Consider the following 24,019-nt stretch of genomic DNA (forward strand, 5'->3'; position numbering starts at 1 on the left):
AAAGGTGCAAGCCCACTGTAAGCACTCAGAGGAAACGCCCAGCGAACCGACAGATTTCTTCTGCTCGCGACCACCGCTGTAAAGCACCGTCACACCGACACTGGAACAGGTAAGCTGATCTTCTCGTAGAGACTCGTTTAGTTTGTGTAAACACACTCTTCGTAGGAACATGTAATGCTCGGCTCCAAAGTTGAAAGCAATATGCGGTACTTCCACTTCCGTATTTATACCCGCAATGCGGGGCGGTGCGTGGAATGCGTGCACCGCATGCCAATGTCCATTGGCTCGTTTTTAATACACTCGAAGTAGATTGGTCTCTGAAACAGATCCCAATTTGTCGGTCAGTTCCGACGTACGTCGAACGTGACCGACTGAAAGGGAACAGTACATTAGCATGACAAAAAACTCTGCTAGCTATTGAAGAAGATGGCCGGGACGAATCAGCACATTGGCATGACACAGTGGCCCTTAACCACCACATTTCTGTGTGGCTTTAAAGTTACTGTACAGTCGATTTACCCATAGTGTTTGCCTCAACTAGATAGACCATGTGAACTTGGAATATAAATCTGACGGCACACGACAGCCTGGCCTGCCATGAACGTGAGATGACGTTTCACGGCCAAATCAAATAACCAATCGGAGGAGAGCCCGTCTAGCCAAACATAGACGAAAAAGGCGGTACCTTCCCCTACCATCCTGGGAAAAAAAATATTGCCCGCGGGACCTCTAGACGCGCGTCAACGCGCCTTTCCATTGACTTAACATTGAAATCAAATCACTCGCTCCAGACACTCTATTTGCGTTTGGTGTGAACGCAGCATAACGTTAGCTGTCCGTCGATTATGCTGAATCAACATTGCTTGCGCTATGGTCCAGCCGTCAGCCCCAGCTCTGGGCTACAGAACGCGTAGAGACAGACCCACCTCCTTTGAATGTATTTTCTTTTTAACAGTTAACGTTACATGACCTACACTAGTTCTGGGAAAGAAAAAACCGAAAAATCTTTGTCTCAATAGACGCTTATTACAATAAAAAATTGTTTAAGAACATTCGAGAGAAAGAAAGTAATAGGAAGAGAAAGAGCAATCATTTGACAGTCAAAATCAAAATGAAGTTTAAAATAAAGCGGTTAAATACAAGCTTTTTCTTATGGTCTTAATTGAATAGGCAATTAAAGATTATTAATAAATATTAATCTATATACTATTATGAAATATTTTATATATTGTTAAGCTAAATCGCCCAGACCATTTAAACCTAAAGAAAACACAGTGTCCTCTCTGAAACATTTTTGAATGATGATCGATACAAGACACCTAAAAGCAAAATGGATTTGTGGTAAATTTTAGTAAAGAACACTGTAAAAAAAATCAGGTCCCCAATTGAAAATTTTCTAGTGAGCGATCACATCTAAATTTCTCAGTTGGCCAAATTGAATTAATGTGAATTGATGCATTTTAATTCAATTAAAATTCAAGAAATTAAATTTGGCCAACTGAAAATTTTAGATGTGATCGCTCACTAGAAAATTTTCAATTGGGCACCTGATTTTTTTTTTACAGTGAATGCATTCCATGCTGTGAAGGTTTAAAATATGAACAGTATGTAAGAGTTAATCAACCAATAATTAAATAATATAATTTAACATTGGATTTCTTTTAATTTACCCTTAATTGTAATCGCACATACATATAAACTTTCATGCATATACACCTATAAACACTCGCACTTACTTATAAACTTCCATGCATACACCTTGAACACTCGCACATACATATAAACTTCCATGCATATACACCTATAAACACTCGCACATACATATAAACTCGATGCGCGCATACACATCCATAAAACACTCGCGCATACATACAAAATAAAACGTGGATGCATGCTTTAGTTGTGTATATATGTATATGCGAGTGATTTCATGTGGATGTGCGTGAACTTTTCAGTGCAAACGGAAGGCATTTCAGTGTAAAAGGAAGTCATTTCAGTGTAAAAGGAAGTCATTTTGTGTACACGGAAGTAACCTGCCTATTTACCACATTTGCAACTTTGCAATCATGGAGAGGGATCGTGCTACAACTGAAGCAATTAGCATTTTGCGAAATGTGCTTGCTTCGCCCACTATTATAAGATCAATTGCTAATTCAGTTGAATCGAATGTGTCGCCTTCTGCTCAACTGCAGTCAGAATCAGAAACTGAATGGCGCACTTTGTTTTGGCCATCGGCGCCTGCTGTACAAAGCATCAATAACAGGCCAACATCATCTGCCGGCGAAGTATATCGCAGGGCTCTCAAGTCTCACGCATTGGGCGTGAGACACATGTATTTCAACCCGCTCACACTCCACACCTTGTATTTCTCACGCAGAGAAATTTCCAGGATAATGCCCACAAAATTGTGCTGCTATTAGAGGAATCAAGTGAGTTCCACATTGAGTTCAGAAGGCCCTGCCACGCACCAGCCAATCAAATAAAAAATACAGCTACCGAACAGCCAATCAGAAAATAGCATTGCTGTATCCGGGTAAGATTTAGATATTCCCGCAACAACAACGTTTACATTCTGCCACCTACTGGTGGTTTAGTTTAGTGTTTTCTTTCCAACATTTCTTAATTGTATATTCAAAAATATTCTTAATTGTATATTCAAAAATATTTAAAACAATCTCATAACATTTTTCAGTGTAAATGATTTAATTTGATTGGCAACAGCCCTACAGTGTCTTATTTATAGATACAATTTAAGAATATAAAATGAAAGCTGAAGCATAGCCTACATATATTTAATAAGATTATGGGAAAATGCCCTTCATAAAAATATCAAAGATATGCAGATTTAAATATCTCAAAGCTGATTGAACACTGGTGAGACTATTGCTTCAGAATAAATTATATTTACAACACAGTAAATTCTGAAAAAAAAATATTCCAAATTATTATGGATCATTAATTTGCCTCTTTCCTGACATCTTTCTTTGAAATAGAGAAATGCAAGAATTAATACTATGCGCACACACACACACAAACACACACACACACATACACACAGAAATGTTAAATTAAATAAATAAAAAATATATTATTTATTTATTTATACAAATTAGTGTCATTTTTCAGATGAGAACCTCGTACCCACCCAAACCCCTGCTGCCGTCACCAAAATCTCACTCTGAACTCAGTTCAAAACTTGAGAGCCCTGATATCGTCTTCATTGCACCTTGCACAAGCAAATAAAACACTAACAAACGTAACAGCTATTAAGGTCACTCTGAAATTGGTGTCGATCTGCATGAGCAAGACATCCCTTAATGACTTCCTTTTACACTAAAATGCCTTCCGTTTGCACTGAAAAGTTCACGCACATCCACATATGAAATCAATCGCATATACATATATACACAACTAAAGCATGCATCCACGTTTTATTTTGTATGTATGCGCGAGTGTTTTATGGATGTGTATGCGCGCATCGAATTTATATGTAGCCTATGTGCGGGTATTTATAGGTGTATATGCATGGAAGTTTATATGTATGTGCGAGTGTTTATAGGTGTATATGCATGGAAGTTTATATGTATGTGCGAGTGTTTATAGGTGTATATGCATGGAAGTTTATAAGTATGTGCGAGTGTTTATAGGTGCATGGAAGTTTATAAGTATGTGCGAGTGTTTATAGGTGCATGGAAGTTTATAAGTATGTGCGAGTGTTTATAGGTGTATATGCATGGAAGTTTATAAGTATGTGCGAGTGTTTAGAGGTGTGTATGCATGGAAGTTTATATGTATGTGCGAGTGTTTATAGGTGTATATGCATGGAAGTTTATAAGTATGTGCGAGTGTTTATAGGTGTATATGCATGGAAGTTTATAAGTATGTGCGAGTGTTTATAGGTGTATATGCATGGAAGTTTATATGTATATGCGAGTATTAATAGGTCTATGCGTGTGTCAAGTTTATATGTATATGCAAGTTATTCACAGTGTGTATGCATTCATTACTAACATAATATGTATTGGTATGGATTTCATATTAGTGTGCACGTGTATTTCATATATGTATTTTGAACATCCAATAGTATACATGTATATGCGAGTAATTTATAGGTGTAAATGCATGTGTGTTATGTATGTATTGATAAGCGAAGTTTGATTCAAATCATAGACAGTAAAAGAAATGGACAGAGCGACTCCATAGACTTCAACGGGGAGAACTGAAGTCAGGTAGAAGCACTCACTTCCTGATGGCTGAGCGTACTGCGCAGCCTCAGACTGAGCTTGACGACGTAGATGTGACGTGAGCAGCCTGTCCGACAGTGGCAAGTCTTCTAGTAGTTGTGCAACGTGAAATCTGAATCACCGAATCTTGCAGAGACAGAATCTTGCAGCACATTGAGAAGAGGGTGAGCAGGAGCAACATTTGATGAATGAAACAGGATCCGAAACATCTCTATCTGCGTTTATGCCTCCACGTCCCCCCGATTGCCTCATAGACAGTAAAATATTGCCTAGCTTCTCCTCGGGTCTATACGGTAATTTGCCCAACAGCGCGACACAGTCGCGTGGTTATGACGCAATCGTTAGCCTATATTTTACAAAAACAGCTTCAACGGGGCGATAGTGTATACAAGGTAATGGAGCCTTTTATACATTGTCGTGTTTGTTTAGAAATAAACAATGGACGAATGGAGTCTTTAAACGCCTCAGATGTCAAGATATTCACTGTCAAAGTGAGGCCAAAATGAATGGGAGTCAATGGGATGCTAACAACAGGTGATGGCTTGGTTAGCAATGGCCGCGCCTATGGGTGGTACGCTTTCCGGGGGCTGGGCTAGCCCCTTGATTTAAATCCAACGTGGCGCCTCTTCTTCTTCTTCTTCTTCTTGTTTTACGGCGGATCGCATACAAATACGTGCATTACCGCCACCTATGTCAGAAATGGACCATTGACACTTCCTATATTCCTATAACCAACATAAATTCCCCTTATTTACCCGCATAGAGACATCATCGAATTTCATCCAGCGCTGCATGTTCAGCTCCTCCGTCCACTCTCAGCCCCCATGACAGAAAAAAAAAATAATAATATTAATTTAAATACGCTTATTTAACCCAGTATTTCCCAAATAATCTACCAATAAATGTATTCTACTCCTATTACTCCTATCTGATTTTAATACATTTTGAATAGTCAACTTAACTCCTATATTATTTAATTCCTCCTTCAACTCTTTCCTTTCAACCTTATATCTCCTACAGTGCACTATTACATGTTCAACTGTTTCACTAACTTCACATACCTCACATAAACCTGTTGGATGCTTTCTTATTAAGTGCAATGTGCTATTCAATCTTGTATGCCCCAATCTTAATCTTGTAATCATATTCTCTTCAATCCTACTCCTACCTGATATTCTTCCCTTGTCCACTGTTGACTGTATTTGATGCATATGTCTACCTTTTAGTTCATTGTCCCAATACTGCTGCTATAATTTCAGAACATTCTTTTTAATAATTGATTTAATTTCTGACCTGCTAAATAAAATCTGTATAGCCTATCTACTATTTCTCGTTCTATTGCCTTTTTGCTAATGTATCCGCCTCCTCATTACCTCTCAATCCAATGTGAGCTGGAACCCACAAAAACTGTACCTCTAAACTAGCTTGTTTAATTGAATATAATTCTTGAATTATCTCTATTACCATATCCTGTCTTGTTTCTGACTTCATCTCCTTCAAACTTATTAGAGCTGAACTACAATCTGAACATATTACTGCCTTGGATATTTTAACTTCCCTAATCCACTACAAGCACAAATGATGAACACCTGTCTCTTGTTGCAGTAATTGGCGTGGAGAGAGAATATATACCGGGAGGAAACTAGGACAAAACAGAGAGAGCTGGAGACGGACAGACACACTTGGACTCGGCTGGCCATGGGAACTGCTGGAAAGAAAACTATTACTATATGTCTAAATAATAAGATGTATAAATGTATATTTAAATAGTTTATCAATCCTTTACTTACACTTTCTAAATGATCTGATGAATCACTGACAACTCCAAAATAACTGGTTTGTATATAATGTAATACTTAATTTAGAAATTATAAATTAATCATTTATAAAGTATGACAATACAATTATTAAACACATTATAGATATGCTTATAAATCAAGAATAAAGCATATATAGCTGTATTTATAAACTGCTTAGTAATGTCTATTTACGTTTTTAAAATTGATTAATTAACTATTTACTAATGATTAACTAATGCTTCATAGCGTGTAGTTATTATAAAGTGTTACCCATATAAGCATAAACTTGATTGGAGAGCACATTGAGAAGTCTTTTAAAACAAGATGCAAGTATGTTCTCTATATATGAAATTCATTTCTCCCAACCTTTTGTTAATTGCTCTACTTTTAGGTCACTGCAACTCCAGCAGATGTAGAGGGAAGCCTCTCTCTGCCCAGTACCCCAAGACTGATTGCACTTGGTAAGTCTATTAAAATGCTTTTTTTAATTGATAGGCTGAGATTAAAGTTGGCCAAGTCCAACATCTACCAGCAGACCGACACACGAGAGCTGAACGTCTGCTCTTGCATCAACACAGCATGCATGCGTCGCGGTGCTCTTGTGAACGCATGTTGGAGATTAATATTTTGTAAATAAAGTGGTAAATTATGTTTAATTATTTTAGGCAGCAGCCAATCCAACCAGGCTGTACATCACAAACACTTATCCTAAAGCTTTTAGGCTGCATTTATTTGATCAGAAACACAGTAATATTTTTAAATATTATTGCAATTTAAAATAACTGTTTTCTTTTTAAATATATTTTAAAATGTAATGTATTCCTGTTATCATAACTCCAGTCTTCAGTGTCACTTGATCCTTCAGAAATCTTTGTAATAAGATGACTTGCTGCTCAAGAAACATTTCTGATTATTATCAATGTTGAAAACAGTTATGCTGCTTTTTTATTTGCATTGAGAAAGTAATAGATGTTTTTTTTAAGATTCCAAAGAACAGTATGTATTTAAAAAAATCTGCTATGATGATGTCTGTTACAGGAGATTCTGTTCCCTTTCAGTCGGTCACGTTCGACGTACGTCGGAACTGACAGACGAATTGGGATCTATTTTCAGAGACCAATCTACTTCGAGTGTATAGAAACGAGCCAATAAACATTGGCATGCGGTTCACGCACCGCCCCGCAGCGCGGGTATAAAACACGGACGTGAACAACGCATACCGCTTTCAACTTCGGAGCCGATGGTTTTGCTGCTTACCTGCACAAGACTGTTTCTGCCGAGAGTGTTCAAGAGAACGAGTCTGGAGAGTGCTCTTCCTGGTGTTGGCGTGACGGCGCGAGTCAGCGAGTGGCCGCAAAAGACTTCCGGTGTTGGTTCGTTGGGCGTTTCCTTTGAGTGCTCACCCGCGGGCTTGCACTATCGGACCGCGGGGAGCCGCGGCCATCTCCCTGAGTGCTTCAGCACTATAAAAGAGCATTTTTCCATTCACAAAAGAGCAAAATACACGGTTTGACCCTGCGTCTTTTTCAAGATGTCATTCAAACCGTGTGTTTCTGGATGCCGTCGTTTTCTGTCCCCAGTTGACGGTCATGATCGTTGTCTCACGTGTTTGGGCGTTCAACACGCTGAGGCAGCGTTCGTGAATGACTCATGTTCCCATTGCGGGAACATGACCATCGCAGTGCTTAGATCTAGGCTCGAATACCTCAAACGGGGTGGAGTCCCAATGCGCATCTCCCGATCTAGCGGTCCTCCCGCTGCAAAGCAGAGGGCTGCTACTTTGGCGGATGCCTTTGGTGGAGATCTGAGGGTGACGGTCAGGGCTTCCCCGACGGGCCAAAAACCCCTTGGGCCCCTCCCACCCTCCGCTGCGCCGGTGGAGCTTTCGGAGGAGCGCGCTGGTTCTTCCCACGGGGGGCCGGCCGTTTCCTTTGGGGCTCCGGCTGAGGATATGATTTCACTGGCTGCATCGGAGGATGAGCTAATGGGTTCTGGAGATGACGACCCGGCTGCGTTGCCCCCTTCGGGTGTGGCAGCGTTGTCCGAGCCGGATCCAGAGCTTACGGCTATGCTCTCCCGGGCCACCGCGAGTGTCGGGCTCGAGTGGAACCCTCCACCGTGTCCCGAACCCTCGCGGTTGGATGATTGGTATCTCGGGGCGGCCCGTGCTGGTTCTCAGCGCCCCGCCCCAGTGCCATTCTTCCCGGAGGTGCATCAGGAGCTCACGAAGTCGTGGTCGGCGCCCTACAGCGCCCGCCATCGATCGACTGACTCCTCCATCCTCACTACCCTCGACGGTGGTGCGGCTAAGGGCAACGTGGGGATACCTCCGGTCGAGCGCGCCGTGGTTATGCAACTGTGTCCCAGGGCCGCGGTCGACTGGCGGAATGCCCCGCGTCTCCCCTCCCGGGCGTGTAAGTTCTCGCCCGGGTTACTGGGCAAGTCTTACGCTGCCTGCGGAGAAGCCGCATCATCGCTGCATGCCATGGCGCTCCTGCAGGTCTACCAGGCCAAAGCGCTCAAGGAGATGCACGAGGGTAGTGCCAACCCAGGGATCATGCAGGAACTGCGGACAGCGACGGACCTCGCCCTCTGGGCGACGAAAGTCGCTGCCCGCTCCCTGGGTCGGGCGATGTCCACTATGGTGGTCCAGGAACGCCACCTGTGGCTGAACCTGGCTGATATGCGCGAAACCGACAAAGTGCGGTTCTTCGACGCCCCTGTCAGTCAGGCTGGCCTCTTCGGCGACGCCATCGAGAGCTTCGCCCAACAGTTCTCGGTGGCCCAGAAGCAGACGGAGGCGATCAAGAACATCCTGCCCCGGCGGACCGCTGCTGCCTTCACCCCTCCGCCGGGTCCAGCTCCTCCTCCTGCTCGTCGCCGAGGGCGTCCTCCTTCGTCCGCCTCCGCCCCTGCTAAACCCAAGCAGCAGCCTCCACCCGGGAAGCAGGGCGCCGGACGCAAGGGGGCCGCCCAACCCGCTCAGGGCCCCGCTAAGTCTGCCGGTAAACGTAAGGGTAAGCGGCCCTGAGATGGGCAGCCCAGGGACGGATGGATCTGCTCGGAGGGAGATGGTGTCCGCACTCCTCCCCCCCCCGGAGGAGGACCGGGGGGCCAACTACATAACATCTCTGCCACTAGCTCCTCGGAGCTCAGTGGTACCCACATTGTCAATAAAAGAGCAGTTTCCTATGTCCCTGGGCCCCAAGAGGGCCAAGATCGTTGTGCGCGACGCCCCCGGGCCTTGCCACTCCAGTCTTCCCCTCTTCTCGCCAGGGGGCAGTGTGAGGCTAGAGGACGCCCCCGGGCCTTCTCTCCCACACACTGCCCCACCTCGGAATGTTCAGACCCTTCTCCGGGTCGCCTCCGGGCCGTCCGAGTCAGGTCTGAACATTCCACCTCGCTGCCTCACCCCGGGTACGTCTGTGGTGCCGTTGGTCCCGCTTGCTCAGTTTCTGGGAGCCTGGCTAGAGCTCCCGGGGCTGTCTCGCTGGCTCATCCGTACCATCAGACTCGGTTACGCGATTCAGTTCGCGCACCGGCCCCCCAAATACAAGGGCATCCTGTTCACCTCAGTGCGGAGCAGCGATGCCCATGTATTGCGGGCGGAGATCGATGTCCTACTGGCGAAGGGCGCGGTCGAGCCGGTTCCTCCAGCCGATATGAGGTCGGGGTTCTACAGCCCCTACTTCATTGTACCCAAGAAAGGGGGTGGGTTACGGCCAATCTTGGATCTGCGCATTTTGAATCGGGCCCTGCACAGACTTCCGTTCAAAATGTTAACGCAGAAACGCATCTTCGAATGCATCCGTCCCCAAGATTGGTTTGCAGCGATCGACCTGAAGGACGCGTACTTTCATGTCTCTATCCTTCCTCGACACAGACCGTTCCTACGCTTTGCGTTCGAGGGGAAGGCATATCAGTACAAAGTCTTGCCCTTCGGGCTGTCCCTGTCGCCCCGCGTCTTTACGAAAGTCGTGGAGGCAGCCATTGTTCCACTCCGAGAACGCGGCGTTCGCATTCTCAACTATCTCGACGACTGGCTTATACTCGCCCAGTCTCGGGAGCAGTTGTGCGAACACAGGGACCTGGTGCTCCGTCACCTCAGCCTGTTGGGCCTTCGGGTCAACCGAGAGAAGAGCAAACTCTGTCCCACGCAGAGGATCTCTTATCTCGGCATGGAGCTGGATTCGGTCAATCGGACTGCGCGCCTCACAGAGGAACGAGTCCAGTCAGTGTTGAACTGCTTGAATACATTCAAGAGCAGGACGGCGGTCCCACTGAAATTCTTTCAGAGGCTCCTGGGGCATATTGCATCTGCAGCCGCGGTAACGCCGCTCGGATTGCTTCATATGAGACCGCTTCAGCGCTGGCTACACGACCGAGTCGCTTCAAGAAGCTGCTTCAGCACAAACACGTACTGGTCCGCACGGACAGCACTGCGGCCGTTGCGTACATCAACCGTCAGGGTGGTCTGCGCTCCCGTCGCATGCTCCAACTCGCCCGCCACCTCCTCCTGTGGAGTCAGAAGCATCTGAGGTCGCTTCGTGCCATTCACATCCCTGGTGCGCTGAACCAGACAGCCGACAAGCTCTCTCGTCAGTGTCCACTTCCGGGAGAGTGGCGACTCCACCCCCGGAGCGTCCAGCTGATATGGGACCTTTTCGGAGCCGCACAGGTAGACCTGTTTGCCACTCCGGACTCGTCCCATTGCCAGTGGTACTATTCCCTGAACGGGGGTACCCTCGGCACAGATGCACTGGCGCACAGCTGGCCCCGGGACCTACGCAAATATGCGTTTCCCCCAGTGAGCCTTCTAGCACAGACTCTGTGCAAGGTCAGGGAGGACGAGGAGCAGGTCTTGCTAGTTGCGCCCTACTGGCCCAACCGGACCTGGTTCCCCGAACTTACACTCCTCGCGACAGCCCCACCCTGGCCGATTCCCCTGAGGAAGGACCTTCTTTCTCAGGGAGGGGGCACTCTATGGCACCCGCGTCCAGACCTCTGGAAACTCCATGTCTGGTCCCTGGACGGGACGCGGAGGTTCTAGGTGGCCTGCCACAGGCAGTGGTAGACACCATCACTTCAGCTAGAGCCCCCTCTACAAGGCGCCTCTATGCCCTGAAGTGGAACCTGTTCGTTGACTGGTGTTCTTCTCGCCGCGAAGACCCCCGGAAGTGTTCGATTAATGTTGTGCTTTCTTTCCTACAAGATGGGTTGGAGCGAAGGCTGTCTCCCTCCACCCTGAAAGTGTACGTCGCAGCAATAGCGGCGTATCAAGATGTAGTGGAAGGTAAATCCTTAGGGAAGCATGACTTAATCGTCAGGTTCCTCAGGGGTGCGAGGAGACTAAATCCTCCTCGTTCTATCTCGCTACCCTCTTGGGACTTAGCCCTGGTGCTCAGAGCACTTCAGGGCCCTCCTTTTGAGCCTTTGCAGTCCGTTGAGTTAAAAATCCTGTCTATGAAGACGGTACTCCTGACTGCATTGGCCTCAATCAAGAGGGTGGGGGACCTGCATGCGCTTTCGGTCAACGAATCGTGCCTAGAATTCGGGCCCGGTAACTCTCACGTCATCCTGAGACCCCGGCCCGGATACGTGCCCAAGGTTCCTACCACTCCCTTTCGGGACCAGGTGGTGAACCTGCAAGCGCTGCCCTCGGAGGAAGCAGACCCAGCCCTGGCTTTGTTATGTCCCGTCCGCGCTCTTCGCGCTTACGTTGACCGGACACAAAGCTTTAGGACCTCAGAGCAGCTCTTCGTCTGTTACGGAGGCCAGCAGAAGGGAAAGGCTGTCTCCAAGCAGAGGTTAGCCCACTGGATAGTGGACGCTATAGTCTTAGCGTACCAATCGCAAGACGTGCCTTGCCTGTTCGGGTTGCGAGCGCACTCCACAAGGAGTGTTGCCTCCTCCTGGGCGCTGGCTCAAGGCGCCTCACTGACAGACATCTGTAGAGCTGCGGGCTGGGCGACACCTAACACGTTCGCTAGATTCTATAGCCTCCGTGTGGAGCCGGTTTCTTCCCGTGTACTCGCCTCCAACGGCCGGTAAACGCGAAGTGCCCGTTCCTGTGTCGGCTTGCTATGCCACTCCCGCCTATGGCCGGATACGTGCGTTATTTTTTCTCCAGTTGTGTTCCCCAGAAATGGTGAACCCTGTCGAGCTCCTCCGTCACCCCTTCGGTGTCAAGACGTGGCGGCCGTCTGACACCAGGCCTGCACCCGTATGCTTGTGGAACGTGTGTGTTAGGCTGGGTCCATATGTAGCGGTTCCCTCACGGTGACCCCATATGTGTATTTCCACGGTACCTGCTACCCTACTCGGCTAGCCCCGTGTCTTTCCCTTGACAGAGCCCGCTCTGTCGTCTCTGGGTGTGTTCTTTCCCCCCTGGGACCAGGTTGGATCCACCCCAGAGACTGCCATATGTAGTTGCTACCCAGTCAGGCTAGTCCATATGAGTATTTCCACCTCTCCTCCTCCGGAGGACGTGGCTCCGCAAGCGTACCATCTCCCGAGACGGGCACGCTTTCCCAGCGTTATCCAATAGTCACGCTGAGTGGGTCTTGCAGAAACAGCAGTGTCGGACCTCCCTGCTTAAGCCCTGTCTGCTGCTCCAACTAGGAGCACCCAGTGAGCTTGAGCAGGGCGCTGGATGGGCTAGCACCCTGGCGTTTTTGTAGGGATCCCAATTCGTCGGTCAGTTCCGACGTACGTCGAACGTGACCGACTGAAAGGGAACGTCTCGGTTACGTATGTAACCCTCGTTCCCTGAAGGAGGGAACGGAGACGTACGTCCCGTCGCCAGGTGCTGTGCTTCAGCTGCAGGCCCGAGTCACATCTCGGCTCCTCAGTTGTAAAAGCGGTATGCGTTGTTCACGTCCGTGTTTTATACCCGCGCTGCGGGGCGGTGCGTGAACCGCATGCCAATGTTTATTGGCTCGTTTCTATACACTCGAAGTAGATTGGTCTCTGAAAATAGATCCCAATTCGTCGGTCAGTTCCGACGTACGTCTCCGTTCCCTCCTTCAGGGAACGAGGGTTACATACGTAACCGAGACGTTTTCATTGCTAAAAAATGGATGCTGACAATGGAGGGCAGAGTCATCATAGCAACAGATTTTCAATCTGCATTAGCTATCTTGTTTGGCTGCTATGTGTTCAATGTGCAGTACCAGGAAGAGGCAATGAATACGTTCATTCAGAGGTAATCATAAATTAATTAAAAAGCGTTATGATATTGACCAACAATGATGTAGAGCATCTGCATCTGGCGAGAGCAGGGGTGCCCTGTAAAAACGGCATACAACTTTTTTAAATTGCTAAAATGTGTAAAAAAATAACTAAAAAAAGTACTCTTTCGCACTTCAACGAATAATAGCACAATTATGCCAAAACGTCCGGTTTGTTGAGTATCCTCAAAAGAGCAGTCTTAAATGAGCGTAAAGAGTTGTGAGAAAATGGGACGCGTGCTCCACATGTGCAGCAGTGACAGCAGAATCAAAGAACACAGGTACAGAGAAAATGACCAGTAACATAGTTATACCCTTGCCAAAAAGTGTATTGATTGACCCTTTAAAAGGTATTTCAATAAGTAAAAAGGACTGAATGAGCTGTCAAATATAACCATCATGAATGAAATCAAGTAATATTTAGGCAGAAAGAACAGTTCAATAAATAAGTGGAGGCTTTAAATCACTTTTTGGCAAGTGTATAACTATGTTAATGGTCTAACTTGCCATTTAAAGGCATTTCAAGAGGTAAAATTTGTGGATAAGATATAATCTGTCAAATATAATAACCATGAATGAAATCACGTAATTTACCACGCACAAAATGTTATGTCTATTTGCAGGTTATGGCCATTTGTTCCTGATAAAAGGAGCTAGACGTGTAGAAACTGGGGCGATAGCTTTAACATGCTGCGCACGCTCCTTTTGCGCGATGACTTCTGGTTCATTCAAGCCAGCAAATTTTCGACGGAAAAGCCCATTCAACTTAAGAATGCGCTTCAGTGTCTTTCTCTTAATAACGTAACCATGTCTTAATGCCAGATACTGCACTTTATCTGTATATGCCATTCCTAATTCAAAGTAAAATGATGTTTCATGAGTCATATCCATTTCCGACTGCTGTGGTTACAGTAGGCTATACGTACCGGTGTGGTTCCCTAAACATAACTCGTGGCCACGAGAAATAGATGTCATTCTCTCAAAATATGAAGTCGAGGCCACGACATAATGATGTCGTTAACTCAACAAAATGATCTCGTGGCCACGATTAATTATCACGTTCCCATGACTTAATATGACATTCCCAAGAATGCATATCTCATGGCAACAACATATTATCACGTTCCCACAAGTTTAAATATTGTGGCCATGACAAAACTAAGTGAACCGAACATGTCCCCTCCCGGTCACTGTACTGAATCACCTAAGTGTTTCCCGATAAAGTATCTTCATTCACAAACCACTGTTATTTTAACAGAAAATCATGCTTAGGCTACTGGATGTTTGAGTTGGCATGGCAGAAAGCACGCAAAGAGCTGTCCCTTTATAATCACAAAAAATGTGTCCCTCGTTTTAATTGCAATCCCACAAAGTTCCATTATAATCTGTCTACACTGTACAATTAATTATTTATTTATATAGTACATATTGCTTTTATCAACATCAAAGTGCATACAGCACCATGTTATGACTGTTGGGAAAGCAGTGGTTTGATAAATGTGTTTTTTCTTGTGCTTGCAGGTTCATTCTGAGAATAAACCCTGATGGCACCAAATGCCAATCAAAATCACAGATCAGCCAGACATCTGGAAAAAGGGTCCAGAGAAAAATCGCCAGCCTAAATTCCCTTGTGGCATCTTTCATCAGAGAGCTTGTTGACTTCGATTGGCAAAATTATTGAAGGCTTGTTCTGCTTTTCAGCATGTTTTCATTTTTAGCCATGTTCAAGGACAACTCCGGTGAAAAATGAACCAAGAGGTAATTAACATATGGTTCCCAAATAGATAGTTCTCTGGGATGCGTTTTCATGAAAATCGAATGTAAAGAGTTTCATCTCTAAAAACAGATTAGCTTATAATGCTAGTATATGGGGCATAGAATAAGTAAAATTAAATTGCTAGTTAATACCACTAACAAGGCTCAAAATAGCCTCACATACAGACAGGAGCCATCTTGGAAAACAGCCTCGACAAGTTGAGCCACGGTTGAATAATCCGCCATCTCTTTAGTGTGTATCCTTTTGAAGCACTAGTCGCTGTTGCGTTCAGTTAAAAAAAAAATATATATATTTTTATTTATTTATTTTCTCTGTTGTGTTCAGTGCTTTCTTCCGGAAACAACTGACCATATGAGATTCCAAGTCACAGTTCATCACCAAGGGGGTAGCCTAGCCCCCGGAAAGCGTACCACCCATAGGGGCAGCCATTGCTAACCAAGCCATCACCTGTTGTTAGCATCCCATTGACTCCCATTCATTTTGGCCTCACTTTGACAGTGAATATCTTGACATCTGAGGCGTTTAAAGACTCCATTCGTCCATTGTTTATTTCTAAACAAACACGACAATGTATAAAAGGCTCCATTACCTTGTATCTTACACTATCACCCCGTAGAAGCTGTTTTTGTAAAATATAGGCTAACGATTGCGTCATAACCACGCGACTGTGTCGCGTTGTTGAGCAAATTACCGTATAGACCCGAGGAGAAGCTCGTAGGCAATCTTTTACTGTCTATGAGGCAATCGGGGGGACGTGGAGGCATAAACGCATATAGAGATGTTGCAGATCCTGCTTCATTCATCAAAAGATGCTCCTGCTCACTCTCTTTGTTTCTGCAAGATTCGGTGATTCAGATTTTACGTTGCACAACTACTAGAAAACTTGCCACTGTCGGACAGGCTGCTCACGTCACATCTACGTCGTCAAGCTCAGTCTGAGGCTGCGGAGTACACTCAGCTATCAGGAAGTGAGTGCTTCTACCTGACTTCAGTTCTCCCCGTTGAAGTCTATGGAGTCGCTCTGTCCATTTCTTTTACTGTCTATGTTCATGTAAAAGTTTTCACTGGAGGCAAGTTGCTGAACCCATGTGCAGTTCTTTATTTATCCAAACATAAATCTTAACATAAATCATAACTTGGCAAAACAACAAACAAAACTTGGCTGTGACAAACTAGACTGAATAAAACAGACTTGACAAGAAAACTCACCACCAACAGGTTACAACGTTAATAACAGACAAGGACACACAGCAAACATGAGGGCTTAAATACACAGACTAATGACAAGACAAGTGACACCTGTGAACAGTGATTAAACAATGAACCAATGACAGGACAAGACACAAGATCACGTGAGGGCATGGGAGTCACATGACAATGAAACACGACAAAACCAGGAAGCTAACAGAACAAGAAAAACTTAGAAACATGACAGTAAACGTGATGAACTAAAAACATGAACTAACACCAAAACACCCTGTGACAGTTCATCACTTAGCACAGCGTTCGCGGCTCGATTCGTTGAGACTGTTTTCCAAGATGGCTCCTGTCTGTATACGCGTAATGTACTGTCTTTATAAAGTATCTTTCATTATGCTACCGTGTTAGTGTGAGGCTATTTTGAGCCTTGTCAGTGGTATTAACTAGTGATTTAATTTTACTTATTATATGCCTCATAGACTAGCGTTATAAGCTAATCTGTTTTTAGAGATAAAACTCTTTACATTCAATTTTCTTGAAAACGCATCCCAGAGAACTATCTATTCGGTAACCATGTGTTAATTACCCCAGGTTCATTTTTCCCCAGAGTTGTCCTTTAAATACACAGGATGAATTCAAACACATTAGTAAAATGTACTTTTTAAAGTAAATGTTAAACAGTTAAACAATTAAACAGCATATTTGAATGACAAATGTTCATGAGGACTCATGATTTTTTGGAGGGTAAAAAACATAGTTTACAGTGCTGTAGTGGTTTTTCATTATTTAATCATCAGTTACACCTGTTGTTAATTTCATTAATTGGTTTGTCTTTTTAAACTCAGTGTTTGGTTTGGTTGTTTTGTTCCTTTGTTTTCTGAGTATTTTGAGTTCTGTGTTAAATAAAACTGACTGCTGTGATTAGATCCGTTTCAACTTCATTGCAACCTTACCTATGACATGTAGATTAAAATTAAATTAATTTTGTTTAAAGTAAATTAAGCTAAACTCAAATCGTAAAAAAAAATATAATTTTTTAATAGGAAATCATTTCTAATACTGTAAAGAAAAATACGGTACTTGTACTGTAAATGAAAAACAGTACTCATACTGTAAATAATACAATATACAGTATTATTTCTGTAAATGAAAATATGGTACTTGTACTGTAAATAAAAATACAGTACTCATACTGTAAATATCAATACAGTATACATTATTATTACTGTAAATTAAATTACAGTAATGATACTGTAAACACTTTTACAGTAACTTACTGGCATCCAGCTGCCAGTAAGTTACTGTAACATTTACAGCAACCTTTTTACAGTGTAGTGGAGTTACTATGCAAAAAATACAATTTTTAGAAGAGTTAAAATACTTTGAATTAAGTGTTTTGTTTTGCAAGAGATGTGATGTTTTGCATGTTGTGTTTTGTGGTTTTGTGTGAAGAGTTTCGAGAAATGGAGCCATAGTTTCAAAAATTGTGTAAGCATTTAAACAAAAAAAATTAAGAAAACTATAATGTTTCCTTTTTACTTCAGACCAAACATACTATTTTTGTGACTTTCAGATTAATTATAGAAAGATTTTTTTTATCAGTTCATGCATTTGAATGTAATATAGCACTATGCTCTGTGTTTGAGCTACAGGAACATTCTGTGGAAGGACAGGTTCTGCGGTACATGTCCACTTCCCACTGTGATGCCATATACCGCTGTAATCATTTCATCAAGATGGCCACTATCAGTAACAGCAGATCAGTCTAGGGCTGTACCAGGGTTTGCTGTCCAAGACCAACAATCTCTCAGCAAGACTAAGAAGATTCCAAGATACCGGCTTGTCCCAGTGCATTAACAGCTCAAAATGGGTAAGATGTTGTTGTTGTTGTTGTTGTTGTTGTTGTTGTTGTTGTTGTTGTTGTTGTTGTTGTTTTTAAACACCTCTCAGTAGTAAATGCAAAACTGTTTATGATACAGTCAATACAAACAGATACCGTGCCTGCTAAATCCAATTATATTATTAATAAGTATATAATAGCAAATAATACAATATTACAAACTATTTGTTAGTCTGTATATAAATGTATCCCATGAATACATTTGCCTCACAGTTTAAAAATTACACTTAGATTGTTGTGGAATATATAACAATATTGCATTTTTTCATTTACATAAGGGGCATATTATTTTTCAAATGAATAAAACTGGACAAACAATAAATCAATAAACAAAAGTTAGATTACAGAGTAGGAATGTATTAAATAATTTGGTGCCCGTGGCATTTGCCCAAACAATGTCTTCAAAATGTAACCGATAACTTCTGGAATAACACTATTTTAATGTTAGACTGAACTGCATTTGTTCTTCTTTCTTCAAGCGGTTTGCAGTCTGGATTGTGACTGATCTTCTTTATTTCATCTAACCACCTTTACACTGTAAAAATATTTTCAAAAAGTATATAGTACTCCTAATAATAAGTGCATTTTACAATATTTGTTTAATATTTGTTTTAAAACTCAGAAACTCTTTTTGTTGACTCATTGCTTTGATTTACAATTCACTCATAAACACCTCATTCACAATTTTTTATGTTTCACAAATCTCCCTAAAATCAACTGATGAAATTGAAATTATTTGTTCAAACACTGTGGTCAATATCTGGTGCTGATTGCCACGCAAATGCCCATAAAGCACGAGGACAATGCCAAAAGTTTCTTATTCAATACTATGGACAGACTCCTCATAAATGACAAGACAAAATATTTATTAAAAGATTAAATCAGATTGCAGAATTTATGTGAATTACTGTAGTTTATGTTAAATATCTTTGTCAGTTCCATTTTCCTTTTGTTGATGTTTTAATCAAGTTTTATGTTAGGTTTGTATCCCCAAAATCTCAAGAAAATGGCATTTTGGTGTGTGAAACTGCATGGAAAAATTATGTCGCACACGAAATACAGAAATGTTAAGATGATGCAAACCCAAAAAGCAGCACTCACATGTGTATTAATTTTTCTTTTTTTTTCTTTTTTTTGTAGAAGCCACACGTTTTGGATATGGAAACTTGACCAGAGGCACAACAGATGATTTCCTACACTATACAAACTTTGAGATCTTCTATATATCAATTTCCATTGTCACCTGTATAGTTGGTTTAATTGGAAATGGGATTGTCATATTTCTGACTGGCTGCAGGATGAAGACGACAGTCAACTCTATTTGGTTTCTCAACTTGGCGATTGCAGACTTCCTCTTCATATTAGCCTTCATCATAACAGATAGTATTCCTTACTTTTCGTACCAATCCTTTATGCATTTTGTCCACATGACGATAGCTCTAAATATGTTTTCTAGCATTTTATTTCTTGTAGTTATCAGTCTGGACCGATGCCTGTGCACATGGATGGTTGTTTGGGCTCAAAATAACCGAACTGTGTTTAGAGCCAGGATCATCTGCATGATCGTGTGGGTTTTATCCATCAGCTGCTGCATCCCTTTCTTCACTGTACATGCGTATTTGTTTCTGATCACATATGAATTTTTAGTGGGTTTTCTCATCCCCTTCCTGATCATTGCATCTTCATACATTGCTATTGGAGTACGAATCAAACACCTCAAAATGAGGAAGCAGCTCAGCTCGTACCGGGTCATTATCGCTGTTGTCCTGACATTTTTTATATGCTGCTTCCCATATCATGTTTTACATTTCTATGAAATAACTGCACCCATCGGGACTGAACTTTGGAATGCAATGAGAATCTGTTTCTATCTGGTTAAACTCAACAGCTGTCTGAACCCCATTCTCTATGTGTTCATGTGTGATGAATATAAGAAGAAGCTTAAACAGTCTCTGCTGCTGGTGCTGGAGACGGCGTTTGCTGAAGATCATCTGGACTTTAGAGGAAGGCAGATATAAAAGGATGGGCAGAACCAGACAAACACATTTTAACTGTTTGAAAGTGTCTAAAATAATTGCGACAACCACAACCACTGAATTCCATATCTAAAAAAACCTGTCAACAACAAAAACATCACTTTCAAAATTCATGTTTGTTGTATGACTGTGTAATTTGTGTTGAACCAAATGGTGAAAGTCTCTTCTAACGATTATGGGAAAATTATATGTGTTTGTGATTTTTTTATAAATACAAATATGCAACAGTTCAATTTGTTATGCTGATTTATGTTTGAACTTTATTCTGAATAAAACAAACAATATATCAGTGCATCAAAAATATGTATTTGATTGAAATTTTCTTAAGGATTTTATGTTCTCACAGAATTTTAGCAAATTCTTATTGAAGGGCTTTATTCACCTAAAACATCAAATAACAAATAATAAGTGATGTATAAAGTACTCAAAAGCCATACTTGAGTATAGATATCTTGCCAGAAAATTACTTAGGTAGAAGTTAAAGTCACTGTTTAGAATATGTAAAAGTTTTAAAGTATGTGATATGTATTGTACTTAAGTATGAAAAGTATTTTTTTTTTCATATTAAACGTACTTAAGTATTGAAAGTAAAAGTACAAGTAAATGCAAAACACAAAAGGAGTAAACAAATGATTTAAAAATTGTTCTATACACAGTTGGAGCAGCAAAATTGTGTTCAGTTTTAACATTTATGTTAATTCATAGTACAGTAACTAATGTAAGAGACAACTTTAAAATGTATTAGTAAATGTTGATGAACAATACTTTTATCAACCTTAGTTAATGTTAAAAATGGACTCTTATCGCAAAATGTTACCATTTCATAAATCCAAACAGTCATGCTTAAAGATGGCCATTTTCACACATAGCATTGAAAGACACATATGTAGGCCTATATTATATATAGCCTATATTTCACACTTTATTAGCTTCTACTTTAGAACACTTGATGGTTATCTAATCAAAATATGTTACAGATAGATATATATATATATACACTGAAAAAAAAAATGATTATTGCCCTTACTAAATTAAGCTTAATAAAATTTAGCTTTCCTAAATCATTTAAATTTAGTTTTTGAATTTAATAAAAGCTAAGTAAATTAATTAAATCCAGTATAAAAGTTGGTCCAGTGGCTTAAAACCATGGAACTGATATGCAGAAGGTTGCTGGTTCGATCCCAGCGGTCACCACCAGTGTGTCCTTGAACAAGGCACTTTTCTCCATGTTGCTCGGGGGGGGATTGTCCCTGTAATAAGGCCACTGTAACTCAGTCCACTTTGGATAAAAGCGTCTGCCAAATGCATAAATGTAAATGTAAAAAAAAGGTTGGTTCTCTGCGCATGCGCGTGAATACTGTTTCTTTGGCGCCTTTGCAGTCAGTTTCACGCATAGGTTTCACGCAGTGAGAGTTTAATCAAGTTTCATCATTCAATGGATTCGCACGGTAAGTAATATTTCATATTATACATTACTGTTTATCACAATAAATAGTTTTTTGACTATAACGTTAAAGAATATAAAAGGTTCAGAACCCATATTGGACAAATTCCACAGCGGCCATCGATCACATAAGTTACCTCGCGCGCCGGCAGCCTTATATACAAATACCAGTGATGCGCGGGTTGATCCAAAATGAGCGGGTGCCCGCGGCCACCCGCGGTTACCCGCGGTTACGAGTCATCCAAAAATATTTTTAATGATATTCGGGTCACGGTCGGTCGGATCGTCAATAAATCCTTATTTACCTTTTGAATGTTGAGCGTTATTAACTTTTGAATAAATGCTGACGCGGGACAAAATGCCCGATTTCCCAAAACGTTGAACTGAGCAATGCCATTGTACCATTTTAATAGGCTACTTTTAAACGCATTTAAAGTCAGTTTTATGTATTTTCTGAGAGGGGGCGGGATTTTTGTTGGGAAAGTCGGGGGAGAGACGCACACTTCGATTAGACTGGATAAACACATGCAGCATCTTAATTGTTAAGAAAATTAAACGAAATAAATGAATAAATCAAGCCTGTATTACATAACACTAGGCTATATCATACAGCATTCAGAAAAATAACAGTTTGCGCTCCTAAGGGCTTTCACACTTTTCCAAATGTTTTCCAAATGTGGGCTGATGAATTCTTCAAGCCGGGTCGAAACATAAACATCGCGTTCATCAATAATAGGCCTATGCATCTGGAGCTGAAATGGAAAATGATGGGCCGCCGCAAGAACTTCCTGCTCTCGCTGCTGCACCTCTGAGCGCACCACGCCAGGGCCTGAAACATTTTCTCAATGGCCCAATGAGCTACGATGAGCATTTACTACTTTTAAAAAATGCGGGTCAGGAAGCGGGTCGGGTACAATATTTTCTTCTTTTTTTTTGCGGTCCGAGTTGCGGGCGGGTTAGTTGAAAACGTCGGTCGGGTGCGGGTTGTTTAAACATTGACCCGCGCATCACTGACAAATACTACCGATTTATGTCATGTAATGTACTTTTAAGATATTTTTTGGCAAGAATGTTGCTTTATAAACGTAAAATATACCGTTTATTCATAAAGATAGCTCCTATTTAAAGTTGCTTCAACGTTTTTGAGCTCCAGTCGTCATCAGCCGTTCACACCGAGAACAGCTTTAACGTGAACCGCCGCCGGTGCTGCTAGAATCTAGCCTGGGAATACCCAGACAACTTCCGGCAAATTTAGATTTGCTCTGCAAGTAGTCTGGCAAAGAGCCCATTCAAACCCATTTCTAAACCCCAGAAATCGAGGCACCAATCAGAAACGTTGAGGCGGGCTTTACACGATGACGACAGCGCAGCGACAGTGAAGCAGATTTTGTACACTGACTACAAAGATGGATGCAGCAGTGGAACATCACTATCAGCTATCGCGGCTGTTTTAAGCGATTTAAACTTTCCCATTCCGTTAAAACCAGAGCAAAGAACAACACTAGAAGCCTTCATATCTAAAAAAAGATGTTATCGCTGTCTTACCGACTGGATTCGGCAAAAGTCTGATATACCAGCTTGCTTGTCTTAGCGAGAGCCCTCTGGTAGTGTTAATGTTTCACAAAATATAGTTTTAAGTCCTTTTCAGGCGAGAATGTAGTTGTTTTTAAAGCTCAAATCTGTGGTTTATTTATAAAGAGAGCGCCTTTTTGAAAATTTGATCTGCCGTTTTCGGGAGTTGTGAGCTCCAGTGGACCAGCGGCGCTCAATTGCTCAACCCCACCGAGAGGCGCCTTTCCTCGGCCAGTCCTTCTGCCGTCTGCCGCTGGCTCTGATGTGAAGATATGATTCGTCTTGTGTAGATCTAACGGCTGATCTTTGCTCTCATTAATCTATAATTCGTTCCCTGACAGATCGTTTTGTCTGAGGGCAAAGTGAAGTTTCATAACTTTATATTTGTAAGCTATTAAACTTTATCGTTGTAGTCTCCTAGCGCTGACTTTCTTTGACTGAATTGCTTTATGTATTGTATAGCTTCTTATACCTTTTACTTATACTTTTAAAATGGATATTGATCACGCATTAAACTAACATTTAACAAAAAGAGACTGGATTTTGTTTTATGTCATATCTCATTGTATTACAGTGATAATCATTGCCTATATTATGCACACATATTACATGTTTTTATTTTTTAATGTAAACGAAAAGAGGCCGGGTTTTTTAAATATTTCGTTTTGTTATATACATGCATTGAAGATAATATGCATTGCCTTCACTACATTTGTGTGGCTATAATATGTTTAATATTAACTATTACCGTCATCGGGAGTTCATTCTCCACGCAAGTCAGAAGTTCGCGTACAAAATATGTCATAAAACACCACTGC

At 42.3% G+C, this 24,019-nt stretch overlaps 1 protein-coding gene across 1 annotated transcript; it reads left to right on the plus strand.

Moving 5' to 3' along the window:
- Positions 1-13,500: 13,500 nt before the first annotated feature.
- Positions 13,501-20,167, plus strand: LOC307130336 (C3a anaphylatoxin chemotactic receptor-like; the record flags this gene model as incomplete). Its single annotated transcript, XM_079823300.1, has 4 exons — positions 13,501-13,553; positions 14,794-14,869; positions 17,902-17,998; positions 19,290-20,167. 4 exons carry the CDS (start codon positions 13,501-13,503, stop codon positions 20,165-20,167), a joined length of 1,104 nt encoding a protein of 367 aa, XP_079679426.1.
- Between the last annotated feature and the right edge of the window lie 3,852 nt (positions 20,168-24,019).

This window comes from Gobio gobio (genome assembly GCF_949357685.1).
Source record: "Gobio gobio genome assembly, chromosome: 8".
Taxonomy (NCBI): domain Eukaryota; kingdom Metazoa; phylum Chordata; class Actinopteri; order Cypriniformes; family Gobionidae; genus Gobio; species Gobio gobio.